Genomic DNA, 25,890 nt, shown 5'->3' on the forward strand with positions numbered 1-25,890 from the left:
CTTCTGTGGTTTATGTGATGTCCTGATGTCTAACAATCATTTTGCATCTATGTGATGTCTCAGCATATTGCTGCTTTGTGCTATTCATGCACAATGTAAAGACATGAAATCTGAACCATGTGATTCCAGTGTGGCTATTGGATCATGCTCTAGTTGGTCAGTGCTGATCTACCTCTGGTTATGTCTCTTATCATTAAACATGCTAGGTTCCAAATTCGAATATTCCACATAATTTAAGTCTAACCTAAAAGCTCCTCTAACCTGTCACCTAACCTTTAACTATTTACACTTCTCATTCTGCTGTACAAAATTTGTATTTGCAAGAAAAACTTATGGCTGCTTTGGCCTTTTTCTGAGTCCTCTCAGCACCCACGATTTCCCATTTTTAAGCTAGGTGCACTCACAACAGTGGCTTGTGTAATGACCCTCTGGCAAACATAACAAACCTGTTCATCTGACTTGGTGCATAGGGCTGAATGCCTTTGTAAATTATGTTGTGTTCACATCACTGACAATAGTGATTCGACCCTCAGGCCTTTGCCAAATGTGACTCGAGTTATGCTGTTCATACTGAATAACACAGAAATAAGATACAGGGCTTCAAGGATACAAAGATAACAGAATATACAGATCCCATGAGTAAAAATAAAAGTCTGTGCCACTACTCTCATATGTTGCCGTCCCAGTTGAATCACCACTTGCAGTCTTCTGTCATCAGAACTATGTGTACCTTCTTTGCTGTCATTGATCCATCAGTCTCAAATCATCCCGTCCCTGTCAGCAAAATTTGATGGTGCAGAAGAAGCAAGATTTTCAGGTGGCTGTGGAGAAACAAGAGTGACACGTAGACCAGTTCTTGCTCGTCAGGACGTCCTCGAATCCACCTTGGGTGTTGTAGGGATCGTAGATAGTTTGGGAGACAGTTGTGACATGTGGGGAAGTTTCAGATAAACCAGCAGTGATCATAAAACAATTATTTATGAATTTATTCAACTTACACAGTCTTTGGAGTGTGCCCTCCTCTTCGGTGCAGTATGGAATTCTCTCATAATATTTCGGAGTTCTAGCAGCAGGCAAGGAAGACACGGTACATGGACATTCTGCGCTGCTCGGGTGGTGGCGTATAACTTGGAGTTGACAGCGGCATCCATAGTACTGCACACGACTGTGGTGCAGCGCAGCATGGGGCATCCAGCAGCACCTTCTGCCGTTGTGGTAGGTTTCATTGCTGCCCAGAGTCAAACTCTGAACAATTGGCTGGCAGTGGGTGGCTGGCTGGGGGACTCCGGAGATGGCGAGAGGCTCTGTAGTGGTTGTGGTACGGTATTGGGTGCCAATCCAAGGCAGTCAAGCACCATGGCCCGACAGTGGCAGAGAGCGACATGGTTACGGCAAAGACTCCAAGGCTGTGGCTGACATAGTTTGGGTGCAGCTACATTGCCCAGCGGGTCACACATATTGGGCTGCCTACACACAGGTTTAAATGCAGCCACTTGACACTAACTTCACACAAATGTGGTGTTTGTATGTCACCGTGAAAAGGCCTGGAGTTGGATCGGTGAATGGCATCTGTCTGTTGTCAGGCAGCACTGTATCAACCTGCAGAAGCTTCCTGATGTTCCTGTTCATTGACATGTGAAAGTTGGGGTATGGAAGCAGGCACATGTGGTGGTATGGAAGTAGGCACACGGGGAGAGATGCTTTTGTCAATAGGATGTTGACTGTGGCTTCTGGCAGTCCAGATATGGTATTGCTAGTGGCTGTGGCTTAGGCTATTACAATAAGCATACATTACAATGCATTACAAACAAACACTACGTAGACAGTATAGTGTACACTTATGGTTCCAAGCTAGCAGACTTAGTTGACTATTCTCTTGTTTTCAGATACAGTATGCTGATAATCCACCTATGGCTGAAGTAAACATCTTTGGTTTTTTCCTATCCTAACGTCTCTAAACCAGATGAGATACATCAATGCAGTTACTTTCCTCAGCTGTTACAACTCGTAGATTGCTCTGCAGATGATCAGGAGAATGTGTCCAGTAGGGATGCATGTCCAGGACATCCTCCTCTGTCTTCAAATACAGAGTGAAGTAATGAAATTCTGTTGCATACTGAGGCATATCAGAATCCACATCAAAAACTATAGGACTAGCCAAACAAGTTTTCTGAAGAAAGCACAGTGACATTGTGCAACAATTCCATGGAGTCAGTGATGTAATTGGTGAGAAAGGCAGTTACAGTTACATGGGGAAGGGATTGGCTGGATAAGAATGAGAATAAACTCTGAATGATTCAACTGACCATTTGTAGTCATGTGAAACACAATGAGGTTATTCTAGCTTGTCTTTGTCTAGGAAATTGCTCTTTAACCAGTGTTTCCCTACTGCATTATTCACATCTAGCGTCTGACACAAATGGTATTACCATAACAAAGCACCATATTTTACCAGAATGTTGTTTGTATGTGGCATTGAGTAGCTTGGCTAGATGCAATCTCTATTGTAGGTGACAATTAAATTAGTGTAATGTAACTTCTAAATGACTGACTAGTTCTTGTCCCTTTTTTATAACAGTAATTGTGCAGCCATATGAATCTGATGAACTGTTGTTAAGTTATTTTTGCATATTTATTTGATAAAAAAATTTTAAGTGATTATCACTATGATTTCATCAGTTTCAATGCAATTCTTTGTATAAATTCTAAGTTTGCTTGTGGAATAAGCAGAATGATGATAACCACAGTGTTGGATGCCCTAAAACTGATCAAGTGGCTGTTTTGTGGTTTTCTATCAGATGATCCCCGAATGGAAAAAGGTTCCTGCTATGTTCCAAAAATTACTTGTGTATTATAACCTTTTCCGACATAGCCATGTATCATATATGTGGTAAAAATGAGCAAGCATAGTAGAAGACTTGGGGAGACTGAAAAGTTGTGTAACATGATCTTTAAATTTGTATTATTGTGGAGATGGCCATGTGCTTGGAGGAGTTCAGAAATATTTTATTGCAAATTTTGGGCTGGAAATTTTTCTCTCTCCAGCCAAGAGTTGTTGTGTTGCGAAGGAACTGCTCTCATGGCTCACTCTCCATAACCGGCCCATGTTTATGGGCAAGCATAGTTCACACCATTGAGGACTCCTGATGAGAGACGCCTTGCGAACATCACCTACAGCCCTTGGTAATTAGAAAATGTGGGAAAATGGTTACATGGGGTCACAGTAGATGAGAGCAGAATTGTGGGTCCAGAAGAGACTTGCTCTTTGTGACATTCTCCCAAACTGACAATACACCTTCTCCCTGCACTCTCCTGTTCCACTCCATAACGTAGACATAATGGCCCCTTCAATCAATTGGAAGTTTCCCCATGTTGACCCTGCGTAACCTGAACTTGAAATATAGTTGAGATTCTATTTAACAGAGCTCTGTTCTTAATGCAAACACTCCCCTCAGATGTCCTTCCTTTGCTCCTACTCTCACCACCTGTTTGTTGTTTAAAGGAGTCTTTTTAGTACTCATATGGAGGACCTTACACTTTTTACTGTTCAGGGTCAGTTGCCACTTTTTGCACCACACAGGTATTTTTCTAACATATTGATCTCCTGATGATGACTTTACTATATGGTATCAGCAAGCAAGCTAAGAGGGCTGTTCACATTGTCGTCCAAATGGTTTATATAGATTAGAAACAGCGGAGAACCTGTAACACTTCCTTGGGAAATGTTAGACATCATTTCAGTTTTGCTTGATGACTTCCCATCAGTTACTAAGAATTGTGTCCTTTCTGACAGGAAATCATGAATCCAATTACACAACTGAGATGTTACTCCATAGACACACAATTTGATTAGTAACTGGTTGTGAGGAATAGTGTCAAGAGCCATCTGGAAATCCAGAAATATGGAATCAGCTTGAGATCACCTGTCTATACCACTCATTACTTTGAGTGAACAAAGTGTCAGTTGCGTTTCGCAAGAGCGATATTTTCTGAATCCATTCTGACAGTGTGTCAATAGATCATTTTCTTCAGTGTTTCATAACATTCAAATGCAGTATAGGCTCCAAAATCATACTGAAAATTCATGTCAGTGATATTGGTCTGTAATTCCATGGATTACTTCGATTAACTTCCTTGTGTATTAGTGTGACTGTGCAGCTTTCCAGTCCTTAGGTATGGATATTTTGTCAAGCGAGTAATTATATATGATCATTAAATATGGAGTTATTACATCAACATACTCTGAAAGGAATCTAATTGGTATACAATCTGGACCAGAAGACTTGGCTCTATCAAGTAACAAGTTGCTTTGATTCAACGAAGGTATCTACTTCTAAGTTACTCATGTTGGCTATCTCTGGATTTTCAGTCAGAGTATCACTGTAGAAACTATTAAAAACATCTCACATTAAAGTCCATGCTAAATTTCAAGTTTCTTTAAAACATTGCCAATCTTGGAGGTGGTGTATTTTTTTAAAATCTGGCACACTTCTTTTGTTGTATTTGCAGTAGTATCCTGACCTGTTTTGTGTATGATGAGGGATGTGTTCCATTTTGGTTTACCTCTCTGTTGCCCACAATATTATTTCTACGAATTTAAGCTACATTTGGTTTTCACGTACATAGTTTGGAAGAAGTGGTGATTGTCTCTCAGGAAATCATGAAGTGAAGTGAATTTTTATCTGCTTTTGTAAGTAGATATATTCTGCATTTATTTTTGGTGGCTTTGGGTGTTATGGTATTCAGTCTCGCTACAACCACCTCATGGTATCCATCATGATGCTCTCTTTTTGCTCAGGATCGTTTGTTGTAAGAGGTGTAGTATGTTATCGCAACCATTTCATGATGGTATCCATCACGATGCTATCTATTTGCTCAGGATGGTTTGTTGTAAGAGGTGTAGTATGTTATCGCAACCATTTACAATTTGTGTGGGCTCCGGAACTAATTTTCAGGGAGTGCATTTAGTACAGTTTCAAATGGTGTTTTATGCCTACCACTGACTTTAAACATGTCAAAGGCAGAGTGAAGTTACCTATAACTAGAATTGCGTGAGTCAAGTACCTATTGGAAATGACTCAGTTTTTCCTTGAACCCGCAGCAACTATATCATCTGAATGGGAGTGTTGATAAAAGGAGCCAGTTATTAATTTATTCACTTTGTTGAGTATAACCTCTGCCCACATTAACTCGCAGTGTCACTGCAGACACACAGTCCATAGATGGTCAGGTTAATGGGAAAGATTTTTCTGGTGTAGAAGATATAACATCTGCCTAAATGAAGGTAGTGTTGGTGGTTAGTGGGTTTGATATGGATGGAACCATTAGAAAGCTCAAGTATTGGCCCTGGGTCCAGATAATGAAGATATCGTCTATGAATATGAACCAGGCAAGGTGTTTGGGAGGCTAGAAAGGTTTCCTGTATATGATCCATAAACAGGTTGGCTTAGGAGGGTGCCATACGGGTGCCCATGACTGTGCCATAGGTTTGTTTGTGTCTCTTCCCCTCAAAGAAGTAGTATTTGTGTGCGAGGCTGCCATTAGTAAACAGTATAAGTCATGAGATTGTGGGTTTGGAGTCAGAACAACATTGGGGAAGGTAGTCTTACGTAGTATCAAGGCCATGGGCATGAGGGATGTTGGTGTAAGGGAGGTGCTATCAACAGTAATGCATAGGGATTCAGGTGGTAATGGGGTGGGGATGATCACAATTCGGAAAAGGAAGTGACTTGTATTTTTCATATGACAGACTAAGCTGTGGGCAACTGGTTGCAGGTATTGGTCGACAAGAGCTGAGATTCTTTCAGTTGGAGCATGGTAACCAGCCACAATGGAGGATCCAGGAGTGTTGGGTTCATGGATTATGGGAAACATGTAGAAGGTGAATGATTGATGGTACATTGGTGTGAGGAGGGAGATAGATTCTAGGATAGGCCTAAATATGTGAGTAGTGACTGGAAGTTATGTTGGATTTCTGGGATTGGATCACTATGGTAGAGCTTGTAGGGGGGGGGGGGGGGTGAAAACAGTTTGCAGAAGCATTCTTTTAGATAGAGCAGTTCATCAAGGCAGTGGTGGACCCTTTGTCTAGAGAGAGGATGATTAAATCAGGGTCTGTCTTGAGGTTGTGAATGGCTGTTCTTTCTTCTGTTTAGAGATTTGTGTGCTTGGGAAGGCACGTGGGCAAGGATGATGAGGCCAATTGGTGGTTAAGGAATTCCTGTGGAAGGCAACCAGTTGGTAGTTAGGTGGGAGGGGGAGGAGGATTCCTGTTGGATATTGGTTTAAACTGGGATGGGCAAGGTTCACTGTTGGGATTAAGTTGACTTTAGTTGGAGGGATTGGTAGGAAAGAAGTGTTCCCTCTGTAAGGCTCCCAAGAGAAAGAGTAGGTCTCTGACAAGCCCATCGTGGTTGACCTCGAATGTGGTGCTGTAGGTGAGACCTTTCGATGGGACTGAAACTTCTATAAAATTTTGTTTTTTGGTGGATGGTCTGACAACAGTGTTTTGGGTTTGTTAATGTTCTGGGTTTCATGAATGTTGGGAGGAAGTTTTAGAGGCTATGGCAAACAAAAAAGATCAGCATGGCAGGGTCTGGGTGCTATGGTGGATTGATGAGGGGGTTTGCTGGGGGAAGATAGTGTAAATGGATAGTAGTGTGATGAGGTGGGAGTAGGATGTCAATAAGTCAGATAATAATTTATGGAGGTGGTGCCTGGATTGCTCTTATAGATGTTGCAGGCCAGGATTTCAGTTTGTGAGGTGTTGAATGTGTAATACTACTCCATGAATTCTGACGTCATTGCACTTTTCATCATCATCAGATTTCTATGACCTGTACCTCTTAACCAGATATGCTGGAAGATAATGCCCTTTGTGATTCCACAGTCTCTATTGACAACTATCCTTTTGCAGGATGTGTCCTTGCACATTACACCAGCATAGTGCACACCTTTTGCGATGGGACATTTCCTGATTGTTAGATTGAGTGAGTGGATCTGTTACATAGTCACTACGCTTGCTGGACTATATCCCATTACATTTCACTCTGTAAGTGATTTGTAAAGAAAATATCACTGTTATTTTCTTTTTTATTGCTTATTTGGTGCTGAGTAACAATGTTATTAGCAAGTGCTGTTTTTGAACGTGCACTCCAAGTGTCAGTCTCATAGAGGTCTAGTGAAACTCTGCAAGCCCCTCTCCTGATCTCTGTGAACACTGGTGTAATAAAAGATGATGACTTCAGAGATAACAGATCCTATCTTCTTCAATTCATTGTCGAACATCCTTTAGAAAGCATGGTGGAGGCTTGTAGACCTGCCTTTCTTAAAGTACTTTTGTGATAAAATATACTGGGGATGATCATGTTCCTCAGGTACTCAAACAGTTGTAACACCAAGCGATACTGAGAAATTCTACAAGGACTCTTCAGGGCATTGAGTGAAGTTACAAAATTTCAGAGTTATTGTATTGTAATAATTGTATTTACTAAAGACATAGAAAATAATTAGCTCATTTTGACAGTTAGTTTCATAGCAATTACAGCTTTATTTTTTCACTCAAAATCACATGTTTAATAGTTTGTCATGTGTATCATAAGAGTCTCCTAATAGTTTTTTTGGTTGGTTGGGATTGTTGTGTATTTTCTATTTTGAATAAGCTTAAGCTCTATATGTAAGAATTTTAAAAATATTTGCAAATATATGTATGTATATTTGATTATGTTCCCATGCTTTCAGGTTGCATTGACTCAGAGTGACAGTCAGAAGACATATCTGAAAAATCGTTATGGAGTTGATACACTATTTTATACAACCAAATCATACACAAGTAAACAGCCATTAGAATTGTCAGTTTCCACTGGGCATTTAGTAGCAGTTATAAAGAAACAAAATCCCATGGGAGATAGTTCAGTGTGGTTTGTAGATGATGGAGGTAAGTAACATTTTTTCGCATTTGTAATACTCTTATTTTAAATTACAATAAAGAAATTTGTATAGAAATTGTATAAATTTGACTAACCATTTTTGAAGGATAGTAGGTAAAGCGACAGAATAAAAAATTAGAGTTGCCTGTCATCAGGCAGTAATGTTTTAAGACCATTTAAAAAGTTCATATTTCCATTATTTAACAACTTTGCATTCTGTTGCAGCCAATCAAGGTTTTCTTCCAAGTAGCATCTTAATTCCAAACAGAGGTGAATCGCCAGTTATGGACACAGAACCAGGTACAAAATCAAAACGAAGTCAGCAACAAGACATCACTGATTCAACTAAACAGTTTCCGTCTCCACCATCATATAATGATGCCTTGGCTACATCCATACAGATCCCTAAGCAGTCTGATTTTACAAACAGTCAGACTCCTGTCCTAGAAGCTGAAGATCTCAAAGAAGAGAACTATGAAGAAATTTCTGATCAGAGTGTAAGAGCAGCTTAATTTTAAATAACTTTTATACGACTGATAATTTAACAAATGCATAAATCAGTCCTGTTTATAATGAGCCAAGTAGCAGGCTTTTTATAGTTACAGAGACATTTATGCTGTCATGTGATGATTTTATTTATGAGAGAGGTGTAAAAAGGGGATAATGTAGACTTAGATTTTTTACTTAAGAATACACTCTAGTTTGACTTTGCAGATTATCTGCTGGTGTTGTTTTAGTGTTGTGAGTTAGTTAACCACAGTAAATAATAAGAGCTCTAATAACTGAGCAAGAATGCAGTTTATTTGCATAGTATTTTTGTTACACTTCAGAGCTTTGTAAGGCCCAGAATAAGGAGGTTGTACTGGCAAGTGGGCAACTTCTGTTCTCAACATAATGTACACACACTTCTTCAAATCCTTAAGAATGAAAATGTTTGTGTTTCCATGGTGGGATGCTGGTGTAGGGAAAAGCATTTAAATTTGTCTGTTGTTACAGTAGGAATGGTGATTTGTGTGTGGAGAGGGACTGTTGTGATACGGAAAACCCTGATGGAAACTGCAGTGTCTCTCCATAGAGGATTTCAGCTACTGACATGCTGATGTCTTGCTTGATAGCAGTGCAGAGGCCCAGTAGCACTAGCAGTAATGCTGCTGTCCAGGCCATATCACAGAAAATAGGTACGGCTTTGAGTGTCGTGTGCCAGCACTCTACCATCCCATTGCTACGTGGGTGGTAACTAGTGGTGTTTAGTGAGTTCAAGAAGTAGGGCAAATTGGGACTGGTGCCTTCAGTATGTTGCGACATGTACTGAGCAGCCAAACTAGTCAGTTCTTGCTGTGAGGAATGTCCTGTTTGTTGTTTCTGCAGAAAAGTTTATGATAGGACTAGCTTCTAGTGTACTTCTCAGTGCTGTAAGATTATATTTCAGTCCTTCAGATGGAGGCAATGGACCTACCAGGTCATTGTGGATGTGTGAGAAATAATGTGTCATTTCAGAAAATTGGTGTGTTGTTTTAAAAAACTGGCCTTTTGGTTACTGGGTCAGACACTTGCTTGTGAAAAACAGCAGATATGAATGGCTTAAGAGCATGCTTAGAGACATAGTGCAACAGTGGATTTTTTTTTTTTTTTTAATCCCACAAGAGGCACTTTTTTAAGCTGCATATCCTTGTCGTGCACAAGTTTTTGTAGCTGTGTATCAGCTACTTGCGTTGCAGTGAATTTATCAAAATCAGTAGTATGTGAAATTGTGTTTAGCCTCAGAAAATAGTCTGAAACGGTATTACCTGTCCCTTTTACATGTCTTACATCTGTAGTAAAGGAAGTGATAAAATCTACACTTCTGGAAATGGAAAAAAGAACACATTGACACCGGTGTGTCAGACCCACCATACTTGCTCCGGACACTGCGAGAGGTCTGTACAAGCAATGATCACACGCCTGGCACAGCGGACACACCAGGAACCGCGGTGTTGGCCGTCGAATGGCGCTAGCTGCGCAGCATTTGTGCACCGCCGCCATCAGTGTCAGCCAGTTTGCCATGGCATGCGGAGCTCCATCGCAGTCTTTAACACTGGCAGCATGCCGCGACAGCGTGGACGTGAACTGTATGTGCAGTTGACGGACTTTGAGCGAGGGCGTATAGTGGGCATGCGGGAGGCCGGGTGGACGTACCGCCGAATTGCTCAACACGTGGGGCGTGAGGTCTCCACAGTACATCGATGTTGTCGCCAGTGGTCGGTGGAAGGTGCACGTGCCCGTCGACCTGGGACCGGACCGCAGCGACGCACGGATGCACGCCAAGACCGTAGGATCCTACGCAGTGCCGTAGGGGACCGCACCGCCACTTCCCAGCAAATTAGGGACACTGTTGCTCCTGGGGTATCGGCGAGGACCATTCGCAACCGCCTCCATGAAGCTGGGCTACGGTCCCGCACACCGTTAGCCCGTCTTCCACTCACGCCCCAACATCGTGCAGCCCGCCTCCAGTGGTGTCGCGACAGGCGTGAATGGAGGGACGAATGGAGACGTGTCGTCTTCAGCGATGAGAGTCGCTTCTGCCTTGGTGCCAATGATGGTCGTATGCGTGTTTGGCGCCGTGCAGGTGAGCGCCACAATCAGGACTGCATACGACCGAGGCACACAGGGCCAACACCCGGCATCATGGTGTGGGGAGCGATCTCCTACACTGGCCGTACACCACTGGTGATCGTCGAGGGGACACTGAATAGTGCACGGTACATCCAAACCGTCATCGAACCCATCGATCTACCATTCCTTAACCGGCAAGGGAACTTGCTGTTCCAACAGGACAATGCACGTCCACATGTATCCCGTGCCACCCAACGTGCTCTAGAAGGTGTAAGAGAACTACCCTGGCCAGCAAGATCTCCGGATCTGTCCCCCATTGAGCATGTTTGGGACTGGATGAAGCGTCGTCTCACGCAGTCTGCACGTCCAGCACGAACGCTGGTCCAACTGAGGCGCCAGGTGGAAATGGCATGGCAAGCCGTTCCACAGGACTACATCCAGCATCTCTACGATCGTCTCCGTGGGAGAATAGCAGCCTGCATTGCTGCGAAAGGTGGATATACACTGTACTAGTGCCGACATTGTGCATGCTCTGTTGCCTGTGTCTATGTGCCTGTGGTTCTGTCCGTGTGATCATGTGATGTATCTGACCCCAGGAATGTGTCAATAAAGTTTCCCCTTCCTGGGACAATGAATTCACGGTGTTCTTATTTCAATTTCCAGAAGTGTATTTGCTGTAGGGAAACATTTACTTAATTTTTTTTAAGGCAAAAGTGATGAGTTTGTGGTCCGTGTATATTGCAAACACCCCCGTGCTTCCATGTACAAGTGGAAGTGCCAAATAGCCTCATATATTGCAAGCAACTTATGATCATAAGCACTCCACCTGGTCTGAAGCATAAGCCAGGAAAAAAAATCCAAGGGTGCCATACACCGTTAACTTATTGCTGGAGTGCCATGTTAATTGCCAGCTGACTAGCATCCACACTTACAGCAAGGCTGACCTTTACCTGTTTGAAGGTGCACTGCATTTCCATGATCCAAATCAGTGGTGTTGTGGCCCGCCAAAGCTACTGTCAGGGGTGCCTGCATTGCAGTTGTTCTTGGCATGTGTCATTGATAAAAACTGACCATTCCTAAAAATATTTGCAGCTGTTGGAAGTCTCTGAGACAGGGCATGTATTGTATGACATCGACTTTCTCCTTAAGGGAACAGATGCCTACTGCAGAAACTGTGACCTAAGAATTGCACTTGTTATTTCCAGAGCACAAATTTGTTGTTGTCATTCAATATCAAACCGTTGTCTGCTAGCCTAGTAAATACAATTTGTAAATGGTTATCATGTTCAGCTGATGTTCGTACGTGTAGTACATCATTAAAGTAGATGATACAGAAAAGTAGTTCATGCAGCACTTTGTCTGCAAATTGTCTCCAGGACTGTGCAGCATGTTTCAGCCAAAAAGGCACTTGTAGATATTCAAACAGACTGAAAGACTTTATTGCTGTCTTCAGAACATCCTGTCATGCCACCAGAATTTGGTTGTAAGCATTTCTGAAGTCTATAACACTGAATATGGTTGCTCCAGGTAGTGCACTTTTAAAGTTTGTAATATGGGGAACAGGGTAGCAGTCTGGTAAGGTGCAAACATTTAGTGCGTGGTAATCGTGCACAGCCTCCATGTTACATCTTTCCTTTTATTGAGATGCAGTAGAAACGTCCAGGATCTGTTCGATCTGCAGATTATTCCTGCTTGAAGCAGTTCTTTGATTGCTGTTTTTGTTGTGGCATATTTTACTGGAGCTAATCATCAAAGTTTCTGGCCAATTGGTAGACAAGGTGTGATCCCAGTGTGGTGCAATATCTTGCAAACATGTGCTCAGTCTAGAGTGTGAGTTTGTGTGGAAAATGCTACTATTTCTGGAAGCCTTGCCTAATTTCTGTGTAACCATTTCTGTCACCATTTGAAGCCATGTTGCGCATAGGGTGATTTCCAACCTGTAACAGTGTAGGAAACTGGCACTTAACATAAACTCAGATACATCAGCCAGCACAGAATTCCATTCCACCATAGTTTTGAATTCATTTTAAGTCAAAACAGGTTAACTATTAGCTTCAGTAAGCTGTACACGTGTGTGAGACTTTCTCTTTAGATGCAGCATTGCCATTAAGGTGCTCATGTCAGACCCAGAGTCCACCAGGTATGTATGAGACTATTGCTTGTCTGTTATGTACATTCATTAGTATTCATTAAAAACATTTGCCTGGTCTGTATGGGTTCGTGGCCACAATGCCATTGTTTTTAGTTGTTTGATAGCAGCCACTTGTCAAGAAACTGTCATGTGGGTGCCACTTTGTTTTGGCAGCTGGTGCAGAGGTATGTTGGTGTGTGGCGAATTTGGCAGTGTTGTGGTCATTGACAGACAGGTGCTTATAAATATTCTTGCAGCCTGATGCGCCTAATAATAGGTCACTGTTTGCTTTTGGATAAATGCAAGGTGCAATGTACTTCGCATCCTGTTCACGTGAAGTGGTGTAAAACCAGCATTCGGATGAGCATTGTTTCACTTACCGTTCTTTTTTTTATCATTGCAAGGTATGGAGCAGTGGAATTGTAGAATGGTAATGTCTGCTTGTTTAGCACAGAGTTGTCTCATCTTGCTTCTCAGCAATCTGTTATTTGAGTGTGTCCAGGATGTGTTGGAAAGCTGAGCATCATTTGTTTTGCTATGACATGGTTTTAATAACATCTGACACTAGAAGCAATTTCTGAGAGTTTAAGACTGTCAGTATAAATTGCAATTCATCACTTTAAACACCATATGCAGCACATAAAATCTCCAGCATACAAAACAATAATTATGGTTGCTGTGGTAAATATCATGGAATTTCCTTTTCACTTCACAGCATAGTTGGAACATTGCAGCGATAGGTAGAATGCTATGGGAAATCCAAAACTTTGCAGAAATTGGGCCTTCACCATTAGAAGTTGCTTTAAATGTTACCTGAAGTGGTGTTACTTTAAATGTTGCCTGCATCAGTCATTGGAGACATTGTTGGTTCACTTTTAATTTCTTGTTCTTTAGTATCCATTTTTATTCTCAGTGTCATCATTGTGTCTTGAAGTTAACCACAATAAATAATATTAACTCACAATTGCTAAGTAAGGACTCAATTTATTTACATCTTCCAAATAATTACACAGCATTGATGTGCCTATATAACATGAGTGACTCAAGTAGTACCAGAGAGGAACTAAACAGCAATCTGCTTTATCAACCAAAGAGAACATACTATACTCAAACAATTGTCATACTTTTACTCCCACAGTGCTATTAAGTGTTGAATGGTTGTTATATCTACCCAAGAAGCTGAACACTCATTCTAATCCACTGTATGTAGTAAATGTTAAAGTGGGTTCATGTTTGATCCATCCTTTGATGTATAAGATTTGCTTTATGGCTATCATGGTTTTACCATGACGAAACCATCAATAAAAACTTACTGTCTGTACAATGTGCCATTGCAACATATACAGAAAGTAAGATTATGTATAACATAACACTAAGAGAAATTAAAAAGATGTGACCCATTTTTCACTTACTTACTGACCTGCCCAAATCCAACAAACCACAATTTGAAAAAAGATAAAAATAGTATATTTGTATGAAAAGTGATGACATTATAACTGAGTAAAGGGAGTGTTTTGTTAAAATCTCAAATGAAGAATGTTGGTCACAAAATGTAAGTAAGTTTCAGTTGTGAAAGATGCAGTGGTGTGTCATCACCTTGTGCCTGCCATTCAGCAGTAGCACCACATGTCAGTTCGCTGGAAAATACTGTGAGAAGGACACCACTGTTGTTTCTTACAGAATGCAAGATATGCATATTATAAAACAATTATCAAATGAGAATTCTGCAGGCATACATCTCACATGTGGTCTGGCTGAGGACAGTACTAAAAAAGCAAATCATCTTTACAGTTAGTCATATAGGATGCTCTTAAATGCCAAGAATATTTATGCTATTGGTAGCTGCTCAAGAGAAGCATCATACTTTGTACCATGTTGCAAAAATGCCATTTGAGCCAAGTAATTTTAGGAATGAGTAACAGTGCAAATGATGTTTTGTGGCAGGTGGGCTGGTTGTGGTGGGGTAGTGTCAGGTGGGGTGAGTGAGGGAGGTGAGAGGCACAGAGAGGGGCTGCAGACGATGGCTAGCCGCTCAAAGGGTGGCTGGTTTGCTGGCTAGGAATGCAGGAGGGAGGGATAGCAGATATAGTTGTAGCAGCTGGTGGGAACTGGCACATACTGAAGGTGACATGGAGACATGAATTGGGAGGTGGTGACAGGGCAGAGGAATATGAAACCATTTGGGTGGAGAATGAAGAGACAGTGGGTTTCCTGATGTTGAGGCCAGGACAATTATGGGAGAGGAAGATGTCTCGTAAGGATAACGCCTATCTGTGTAGTTCAGAGAAGTTGGTGGTGGTGGAGGGAAGGATCCAGATGACTCAGTTCACGAAGCAACCATTGAAATTGAGCATGTTATGCTCAGCCGCATGTTGTGCCACTGGATGGTTAACTTTGCTCTTGACAACAGCAGGTTGTTAGTCATACCAACATAAAAATTTGTGCAATGTTTGCCACAGAGTTGGTATATGACACTTTGATGGGGTAGGCTAAGCTGTGGGTGGATTGGGCAGGCCTTGCAACTGGGTCTTCCACAGAGATATGGTCCCTGTTGAAAGGTGTTGGGGTTAGGATTGGGAGTGGCATGGGGGTGGACTAGGATGTTGTGGAAGTTGACTAGGCAACAGAACACCAAATTAGGAGGCGTGGGAAGGGTCTTGGGAAGTATGTCCCTCATTTCAAGACATGATGATGGGTAATCAAAGTCCTGACGAAGGATGTGGTTCAATTGTTCCAGTCGAGGGCAGTATCGGTTGATGAAGGGGCACTCTTTTGTAGCTGATTTTTGGGGGTGGCGGGAGGATTGGGATGTGTGGGGGAAATGGTGTAAGACATATGTTTGCGATGTAGGTCTGCGGAATAGTGCCTGTGTGTGAAGGCCTTGGCAAGACCTGCATACTGGACAAGGGGGTTCTTGTCACTGCAGATATGCCATACCCAGATGGCCAATCTGTATGGGAGGGATTTTTTGGTGTGAAAGGACTGACAGCTGTCGAAATGTAGGTACTGTTGGCAGTTGGTGGTTTTAATGTGGACAGAGGTAAAGATGGAGCTATCAGGGACTAGGAGGTCAACATCCAGGAAGGCAGCCTGCTGGGTTGAGGAAAACCAGGTGAAGTGGGTGGTAGAGAAGGTTTGATGTTGTAAATGAACTAGGATTGACTGTCTTTGCCCTGAGTCCACCTCATGGAGATATCAACAAATCTAAACCAGACTAGGGGTTTGGGGGTTTTGGAAGGCTAGAAATGTTTTCTCTAGATGGCTCATAAACAGTTTGGCGTAGGAGAGTGCTGTGCCAGTGCCTATGGCTGTGCCCTGGATTTGTTTGTATACCTTCCCTTCAAAGGAGAAGTAGTTGCATGTCAGGATAAAGTTAGTGAAGTGTATGATGAATGAGGTAGTGGGTTTAAAGTGTGAAGGATGTTGGGAAAGATAATGTTCAATAGCAGCAAGACCATGGGCATGAGGGATGTTGGTGTTTCAATGATCTGGCATCAACAGTGATGAGTAGGGTTCACGAGGTAAAGGAGTGGGGATGGTGGAGATTCGATGTAGGATGTGGTTGGTATCATAGTGGGAAGTTAGGTTTTGGGCAATTGGTTGGAGATGTTGGTCACTGGCAGCTGAAATTCTTTCAGTGGTGGCACAATAACCAGCTTCAATGGTGTCTCCAGGATTGCTGGGTTTGTAGATTTTGGGAAGCATGTAGCAGGTAGGGTATGGTGTGTCATAGGGCTGAGAAAGGAAATATTTTCAGGGGGGACATTCTGGGTAGGGCCAAAGGCTTTAAGGTGGGATTGGAGGTTATGTTGGGCTTCTGGAATGAGATCACTCTGGATGAGTTCATAGGTGGAGGAGTCAGATAATTGGCAGAGGCCTTTTGCCAGGTAGTCACTGCAATTCATAAAATAAGTGGTGGAATTTTTATCTGCAGGTAGAATTATCAGGTCAGAATTTGTTTTGATGTTGTCTATGGCTGTTCTTCCTTATACTGAAAGGTTGATGGTATTAGTAAGAGACCTGGGGAAGGATGGTGTGGCCAAATGGAGGTAAGGGATTCCTGGAAGGTAACTGGGGGGAGGTAGGGGGGGGGGGGGTCACATGGTTAGATGATGGTGTGAACTGGGAGAGGGAGCTCTCAATTTTTGGATTAGGTTAGCTTTGGTTGGAGGTATTGGTGGCAAAGAAATGTTTCCATTGCAGGAATTGGGAGGAGGAGAGTAGGTCTTTGCCAAGTTAAACATAGTTAAATTTGGGTGTATGGCTAAAGATGAGGCCTTTGGTTTTGGTGGAGAGGTTAACAACAGTGTTCTGGGAACCTTTCGGCTCTGGATTTAGTGGAGTGTTGTAGGGAACTTTCGGGAATGTGGTAGGCTGAAAAGGTCAGGTAGGCAGGGTCTGGGTGCTATGAGGTTGACATCAGCAGGTTGGATAACGTATGGATATGGTGTCTGGAATAACCATCAAACACCTTCATTTGCCTATTTCCAAATCATTTCCGTTTTCCAAACGCCATCCCTGTCACAGTGGACTCCTGCTCCATCTTTCTGCACCGGTTCAGTATCCCTTTCCCTGGTTAAAACTCAGTCCCACTTCCTGTTCTTAAATATTATCTGAACCATTAAATCCCCCCCCCCCCCCCACACACACACAAAAAAAAGAAACAGTCTAACCATAAAAATTCCTTTCTCTGAGTCACATCTCTCCTTTCACAATGACCTTCACCTTTACAGACTCCACAAGTCCCTGGCCCTTAGAAACCTGCTACTGCAACCTCTGCTCCTTCCACAAGATACTGCTACTGTACAACCCCTACTACTTACAAAACATCTCTGAAATTGAATCCCTTCCTCTCTAGCACCTGGAGGAGCATTCCAGCCACCAGCTACATAAGTTATCCTATGTGCTGATGTCCTACTGCTCCCTTGGGGAACCATTATCCAACTTATTCCATCCACCAACTCCCTTTGCTCTGATTCCTGCAAAGAAAACACTTCTGTGCTATCAATCCCTCCAACCAAAGCGAACCTAATCCCAACATTGAATGCTGCCTCTCCCAGTTCAGTTCATACCACCATCCAACAGTTATCCTCACCCTTCTCCCATCTAATCACCACCTGGTTACCTTCCGGGATTCCTTAAGTCCAACTTGGCCTCATCATCCTCCCTGTGTACCTTCCTAAGAACATCAATCTTTCAGTAGATAAGGACAGCCATAAACCACCTCAAAACAAATCCTGACCTGATTATCCTACCTGCGACAAAGGTTTCACCACTTTGTTACGAATTGCAGTGACTACCGAGCAGAAGGCTTCTGCCAATTATGTGACTCCTCCACCTAGAAACTCTGCCAGAGTGATCCCATCCCAGAATTCCAACATAACCTCGAATCACTGCTTAAAACCTCAGGCCCTTCCCAGAACTTCTCACCTGAATCCATTTACCTCCTCAGTCCTATGACACCTTGCACACCCACCTTCTACATGCTCTCCAAAATCCACAAAACCTGGACATATCATTGTAGCTGTTTATTGGGCCACCACTGGTAGAATTTCAGCTCTCATTTACCAATACCTCTAACCAATTGCCCAGAATCTAGCCTCCCATGTCAATGATATCAACTACTTCTTTTACTGACTCTCCACCATCTCCACCCCTTTACGTCCTGGATCCCTACTCATCGCTGTTGCTGCCACATGCTTATATATCAACATCCCTCATGCCCATGGTCTTTTCCAACTCACTAACTTTATTCTAACATACAACTACTTCTTCTTTGAAGGAAAGGTATACAAACGAAGCCGCAGCACAGCCATAGGCACTTACATGGAACCCTCCTATGCCAAACTGTTTATGGGCCATCTAGAGGAAACATTCCTTGCGGCCCAAAACCTCAAACCCCTGATATGATTCAGGTTCATTGATAATATCTTCATGATCTGGACTCAGGCCAAGACTCCCTCTCGCCATTCCATCACAATCTTGACACCTTCTCTCCCATCTGCTTCACCTGATCCTTCTCAATCAAGCAAACCACCATCCTGGATGTTGACCCCCTCCTTTCTGAAGGCTCCAATGACACCTCTGACCACATTAAACTCATCAGCCACCAACAGTACCTGCATTTCGACAGCTACCATTCCTTCCATCCAAAAAAATCCCTCCCATACAGTATGGCCACCCAGGGACGGTGTGTCTGTAGTGCCTTGCCAGTATGCTGAAGGTCGTCTCACCATCGTGTTCACAGCCAGACACTATTCCCCAACCTAGCCCCCAAACAGATCTTCTTTTCCATTTCCCCACATGCCCCAGTCCTCTCACCGCCCCATACTGGAACAAGTGAACCACATCCTTCATCAGGTCTTTCATTACCTATCATATGGCTTGAAATCAGGGACATCCTATGATACAGTATGAAAATCCTTTTATCCAGTAAAGCAAGGTGTATACTCAAGGGATAGCATCTGACCAGAATGTGTCAGCAACGTGATTCAGTCTTCAGATTAAGTGTATTTAGAATTCCTCTGGAGTATAGTTGATTTCAGAATGTTGCATGAATACATAATTTTCTTCTTTAGTAATTTAAATTCCTTTTAATAATTTTTTCCAGTTGTAATAAAGCTATTCTGTTTTTCACAGCAGCAGCATCTGTATTCAGAGCTTGTATTTGGGCCAGACCAGAGAACAAGAGAGGTAAGAACACACTTTAGGGGGGAAAAAAATACAAACAAACCAGTGACATATTTAGTGTGTGTGTGTGTGTGTGTGTGTGTGTGTGTGTGTGTGTGTGTTTGTTTGTTTCACGATTATTATGCTTCTATTAAACTCTCCTTTATTTTTTGTGCAAAAGTTATGGCATTATGTTGACTATGGCATCATCTGAAGAACTGTAAATTGTAACATGCGTGAAAAGCATTTGAAATTTAAGAATTACTCTTCTGTGGATGCTCCGAGTCCTGAGACTACCGGGCATCGTGGTGGACTTTAAGAACTTTGTGGTACCATAAACAATAAGAATTAGTATTGTCACATCTAGTAAAAAGGTTAAGGAGAAACATTTTACCAAGCTGGAAACCAAAATGTAGATGTAGTAACAAAATGTCATAAAGCCGTTGTGTCCTCTCCTGAGGTAAGTTGGCTCGCAACTGTTGGGACTAGTCCTTGATATCGTGGACACTGACACTGGAACAGGGTTGACATCTGGGTAGTTCCCATACATGTTCTATCAGGAATATATCTGCAGAGCTTGCTGGCCATGGGTGTAAATCAGCAAGATGCAGACAGTTCATAGACACACATGCTGTGCATGGACAAGTATTATCCTGTTGAAAAGTGACACCATGGTACTGTCACATGAAGTAATGCAAGAGGATGCAAAACGTGTGTGACATATCATTGTGCCATCATAGTTCCTGGCGTCACTACCAGCCGTGTCTTGAAGTCATACCCAATGGCTCCCCACACCATGAACCAGCAGTAACACCACTGTTGCCTCTCTGAAACATCAGAAGAATGTCTTCTCTTCCCAAACCACCACCATACTCATCAATGGCGGTCATCTGGGGTAATACAGAACTGTGATTCATTCAATGAACACAGCACCATACCAAACACAGATGTTTCTGTTGTTAACAGCAGCCTATCAGGGGACGGTAATTTCATAGTCCAGCTACAGCTAGTCTCCAAGTAAGGGTGTAAGGTATCATAGAATGTTGCGGAGTGTCCACTACTTGTTCTCGGATGACACGCACCATTGCAAATGCGTTACGATGTGCTCAACCGGAAACTTGACGATGAGTATGTCTGCCTTCATGTTCACACCCAGTTCGACATTGGGCCACTGTCGCATCTAAATGCCTCACAAATGTGGATATTACACAGTTTGACCAGGTGGCCAAATGCAAACCTGTAATAAAGCCCCTTTCAAAGTCTGTCTTGTGCTGATAAAGATGTCTCACATGAGTACGCAGCACCTCTGTGGCCTTCCCAGTGATCACTCAATATCTGATGCTGTCCATGCCTGTTTTATACCCTACTAGGCCTGATAACAATGTGAAACATGAGCAGCCCTAATACACTCTGATGATCATTGTACCTTGCACAGAGAATTGTTACTCTTTATGATCATTTAGAGACCCACCAATTGTGTGTACATGTACAAAGTTACATTAACATCTGATAATATCTCTTGGGTGCTACCATTTTTTGGTATGGCAGTGTACTTTCATTCATTACTCCATAGAAATTCATGCTTTTAGCAGTCGCGCTGAAATCACTGAAAGATGTCAGAAATTTTTATATTGTAAATATTCTAGTAATTCTTTCTTGTAAGCTAATAAATAGGACAGCAAATTTTTAAATGATCCCATACAATTAGAAGCAGTTTATGGTGCCTTGTGCTTAAGAGAAGCTGTAAACATATTTTGCCATGTATATAATAGTTTTACTTGTTCATGTGACAATATTGATTCAGAATCAAAAGAATAGGTGCTTTTCATAATTTTTCCCCAAGTAAAATAAGAATTATTGCTAAATCTGATTATATAGTTTTATTCCTTACATTTTTGTCTTTAAGGAATCGTCTTTTTGTTCACATTGGATGCTCCCTGTAACCGCTGCACCAGGTGGAATGACCTCATGCAGCCGGTACACCAGCCATCAGTCAGAATTCACAAAGCCCTCCTATTGGACCTGTAACAAAATAATTTGGCATAACACATTGTAAATATATTTTCTGTCAGCACATATAAGATAATTGGAAAATATTGTGTTCTAACAAAATGATAATGTGTTTAAAAAAGACTTTGTTTTTGCCAAAAAAGTTGAAACAAAAATGTGCACTGAAAATATACTTTTGAGGATATCACAAAGTGGCCACATGCGGATAGAGAATTCAGTTAGAATGCAGACATCAAATTCCAATAAAATCATATTTACCATCCTAAAGTTATGTTTCACACCAATTTGAAAAATATTGTTTCAAGAAAAACACATTTCGATTCCTGGACCATACAGCAATCCTTCAGATTCAAAAGGTGGTGGTCCTCCTCCATCTTCTTCTTGGCCATGGTGGTCCTGTGGGCCTCTGTAGTAGTTTGTCATCCATTGCTCTGCTCGCTCTGCACACTTTTTGCGTGCTTTTGTGCAGAAGTTGTGACAGGTTGGTCCAATCTCAAATTGATGCACTTTCAAAATTTCCGTAATGCATTTTAGGCCGTCATTGAAATTTCATGGTGCCACATTGGCCATTATGTTGACACACTTTTTTTCCCCACTGTGAATAGTTTTTGGAGACACTTTTTCACAAATCACCTAGTAACTTGATAAAGGAGTTTCTGGCAAACTTGGGATGAATACCACAATGAAGTAGACATCCCAGAGAACATTTTAAACAAGAAAATCATTTTTTTGAAATTTTCCAAGAGGACCTACTTCTGATGTAGTCCTGCTCCCCCCCCCCCCCCCCCCCCTCCATACACACACACACACACACACACACACACACACACACACACACACCAAAAAATTCCTCAAATGTAATGGAATACAAGGTAGAAGTTCCAGTATGTAATCAGTAATCAAATTTACAAAGTAAGTAATTGTTTTAGTTAACATCAAAAATAAATTCTTATTGTTAGGCTGGAGTCTTGCTAATGCAGAATTAACAAGTTACTCATCTAATCTTGACTGTTCTTTGTCAATAACAGTAGAAAACAATTCACTTAATAATATTCAGCACAAGAGCATTTACATCTCTCATAGACTACATAATTACACATCACCTTAACAAATGGTAATGGAGGCATGGTCCTCAGCAAATACTGTATTCCAACTAAACATATATTTCTCTATAATGTTCAGATCTGCTTCTTGCTTTGGAGGCTCAGCATTAGCTTCTGATGTGGCTCAGGTAGCAATCAGCACAACATTTTCTGCCATACAAGCAGTACTCTGACTCATCATGTGGCAACTTCGACTCTTACCTACAGCAATCTCAGTACACATCAAATAATTAATCTTCTACAAGATACAGTATAACTGCAAGCATTCAGTTCACCAGTTACAATAATCCTCATAATGAAAAGGAAGGTATGAGGAAAATCAAGGAAAGTGGAGTGGGAAAAAAGCAAGTCCTTTTGTTCTGCTATCCAGCATAACGCACAGCATCCTAGTGGTTTCAGCAACACAAGTGATTATAGTGTAAATACAACTCTGTATGCAATTGTGGCCTAAAGTTGCCTAGTCCCACAAGTAACGTGATAAACACTACCAAGATTATCAGAATCCAGTTGGGTTTTGAATCTGTGTCTGGTCGTGCAGTAACAACTTTCTACCATCAAGCCTTATGGTTTGTCTCTCTGTGTGGTGCACCAATGTAGATGCAGTTTTTTTGCGTAAAAGAGGTTTGCACGGTCTCTAAAGCTGTTATGCCTGGTAACATCAAGGTGCCCACAACGCAGCATACTAGTTCCATCGACTGTAGGGAGTGTTGATAGGAAAGAGGAAAGAAGTAGCATGTATCGCGACACAAAAATGAAACAGAAAGAAATGTCATGAAGAGCTATGAGCAGAAAACTCTAACCTGGAGTTATCTTAGCACATAACATTCAAAAATATACATCTACAAACTTCTCATCGTATTTCCATATCTCAACCATCAACTAAACATGAAAAGTGGACATCAGAAATCAACATAAATGTAATACTCCAACAACTATGATGCTTAAAATTGCGATAAGAAACTCACTGCAGCACACTGTTTAAATGGAAGTATTTGTGTAAATTACACAGGCATTAATCGTCACACCAATATACATCTGAAGTGCTTATCTGGAAACAAATATGCATTCATCATACCACATTGTAACTACACTGAAACAAAAGTTTAAATTTCAAATCGTTCCACTATGTAAAAACACCTCCAAACACAAATGTAATAACCGAGTAACATGCAAAATTTAACACTATACAATATGATTGTCCATTTAAAACTATAATTTCAGGGTCTGAGAGTCCCTGTTCACTCTCAACATTACAGTGCCCTAATACATAGCAATACTTACCATACCTCTGATGCGAAGAGGGCAGTGGTAGGTGGGTGTGTGGCTGTGGGCCGTACACACACGGTACTCGTGTGGTAGCTGCACAGGCGGTGGGGACGGCTGGCTGCACAATGACAAAGATGGAGCCACCAGTGTCTGAGATAGACCTCAGGCTGTGCAGATGGGCTGCTTCGATGAGTGGGTAGCAGGCAGCCCATGTGGACACAGAAAGCAGCAGAACAGTGCTGCTGATGTGAGGGCGACACAATGCTGATCTTTATGGGGGCCACGGCATAACCAACGGTGAACAGCCTGGCACACAGTACTCGCAGCTTGGCTGACAGACCCAGCTGTGGCGCGATGTGGCTCCAGCGATGCTCTCAGTCAGGGCTGGCAGGCAGCACAGTGGGAAGGCAGTGTGGCCAGCGATGTGCCACTCCACTGATGGGCAATGCCTTTGGTCAGCAGTGGCAGCAGCAGCGGCAGGTGAGCCGCACCAACCGTAGATAGCGTCTGTGTGCTTGGCGAGGCCTCAGGAGTGGCACAAATGCACTGTGTGGTTTTGCACGCCCCATGCGTGTGGATGGCTTGGTGACAGCACAGTGCACAGTTTTGCAGCAGTCAAATGCACCTGACATGGTGCAAGCTGGAACACCACCTGCATGTGGCTGCACTGGCTGGCAAAAAGGCTGTGAGCAGCATGCTACACTTTGCTCCAGGAATGGTGGGAATGTGCTGACGTGACTCACTTTGGATTACTCTGCAGTGCCTTGGGTCATGATGAAATAACAATGGTGAATATTTCTGATGGGCCACACAACAACCAAGTGAGGTGGCGCAGTGTTTAGCACATTGGACCCGCATTCGTGATGACGACAGTTCAACCCTGCATCCTGCCATCCTGATTTAGTTTTTGCATGATTTCCCTAAATTGCTTCAGGCAGATGCTGGAATGATCCCTTTGAAAGAACACAGTTGACTTCCTTCCCCATCCTTCCCTAATCTGATGGGGCTGATGACCTCGCTGTTTGGTCCCCTCCCCTAAATCACACCACCCACCCCACCACACAACATTTAACATGAACTGGAAATTTTACAACCTCCTTTCAGACCAAAATGTGGGTTAGGATGCCACTTCTGACACCAATTTGTACAAGGTACAGAATGGAATAGGTGGGTGTTGAGAGATTTGGCAAATTAAGAGTTACTTAAAGAAAACTATGAATATATGGTCAGTGACAGTATACAGAAAGGGGCTTGCTGTGGGGGCAGAGATCAGAGGGTGATTGCCAGTTTATGAGTTTGGCCTAACTACTTGGAGAAAGGGAGCAAAAGAGGTGTTGATTCACATTCATGAGGTTGGTTGCTGGTCCTGGTGAACAGAGCCAGGGGTAGACGGCAGGAGCCATCTGCCCTGTACAGAGACTTGAGCAGAAGAGAGTTTGCTCTGTTCAACCACAGGAACTGAAGAGTAAGTCACAACTGTCCTCTGTGCTGCGGGACCCTCTAGCAACTACACAAGTGATCCATCTCCCACGGTCCGTGTTGGCTAAATGGTGGCACGGAATCTCCAGTTCATTCAGCAGAGATGCCGGAAAAGTGATGTGATGTCCAGTTCAACAACTTATTCTGGAATCAATCGGTCCTTTCCTGAAAGGCAGGCAGGGACTGACTGAAGCTGTATTGGGGGAGTATTTGTAAAGACTTGGTTGAGGCCTTTGAAATAAATTTTTTTTTCACTAAGTTCCCAAATATTCTCAGGCCGACTAGCCTCTCTGCATGCGTGCATCAGGTTCATTCACAAGGATGTCATCAAACATGCTGTACACAAACTAAATTTTGATGTATTTCCAACTATTTAAGTACTCTTTGAGTTTGTGATTCAGTTGTGAATATGTGGTTCAGCAGTCAATTGTCATTGGCATTTACTGACAGATAAGCAAATTTTGAGGCAGAAAGTGCACAGGATAGGAAAGTGCCTGCAATAGGATATGCTGGGTGGCTACATAGACATGTCTTGCATCTTGGTCTTCCACAGGGACATGACCCATGTGCCAAGAGGATTGGAAATAGATGTGACTTAAGAATGGAACACTATATTTCATATATTGGATGGGCACTGAAGTGAGGTGGGAAGGATGTTTCTCATTTCTAAGTGCAATAATAAATAGTCAAAGCACTGTTGAAGGATACACTT

The 25,890-nt window shown here is 42.4% G+C and overlaps 1 protein-coding gene across 2 annotated transcripts in view; it reads left to right on the forward strand.

The window, feature by feature from the left end:
* The window catches only part of LOC124722025 (dynamin-binding protein-like), a 213,651-nt gene that overhangs the window by 162,052 nt on the left and 25,709 nt on the right, over positions 1-25,890 (forward strand). Inside the window, exons 19-21 of one of the 2 annotated variants that reach the window (XM_047247207.1) lie at positions 7,741-7,936; positions 8,154-8,425; positions 19,291-19,344. In XM_047247207.1, coding sequence (XP_047103163.1) covers positions 7,741-7,936; positions 8,154-8,425; positions 19,291-19,344 — 522 coding nt within the window. The remainder of the gene's footprint in view (positions 1-7,740; positions 7,937-8,153; positions 8,426-19,290; positions 19,345-25,890) is intronic. The other variant, XM_047247208.1, reaches the window with a different exon arrangement.

Source organism: Schistocerca piceifrons, chromosome X, assembly GCF_021461385.2.
Source record: "Schistocerca piceifrons isolate TAMUIC-IGC-003096 chromosome X, iqSchPice1.1, whole genome shotgun sequence".
Taxonomy (NCBI): domain Eukaryota; kingdom Metazoa; phylum Arthropoda; class Insecta; order Orthoptera; family Acrididae; genus Schistocerca; species Schistocerca piceifrons.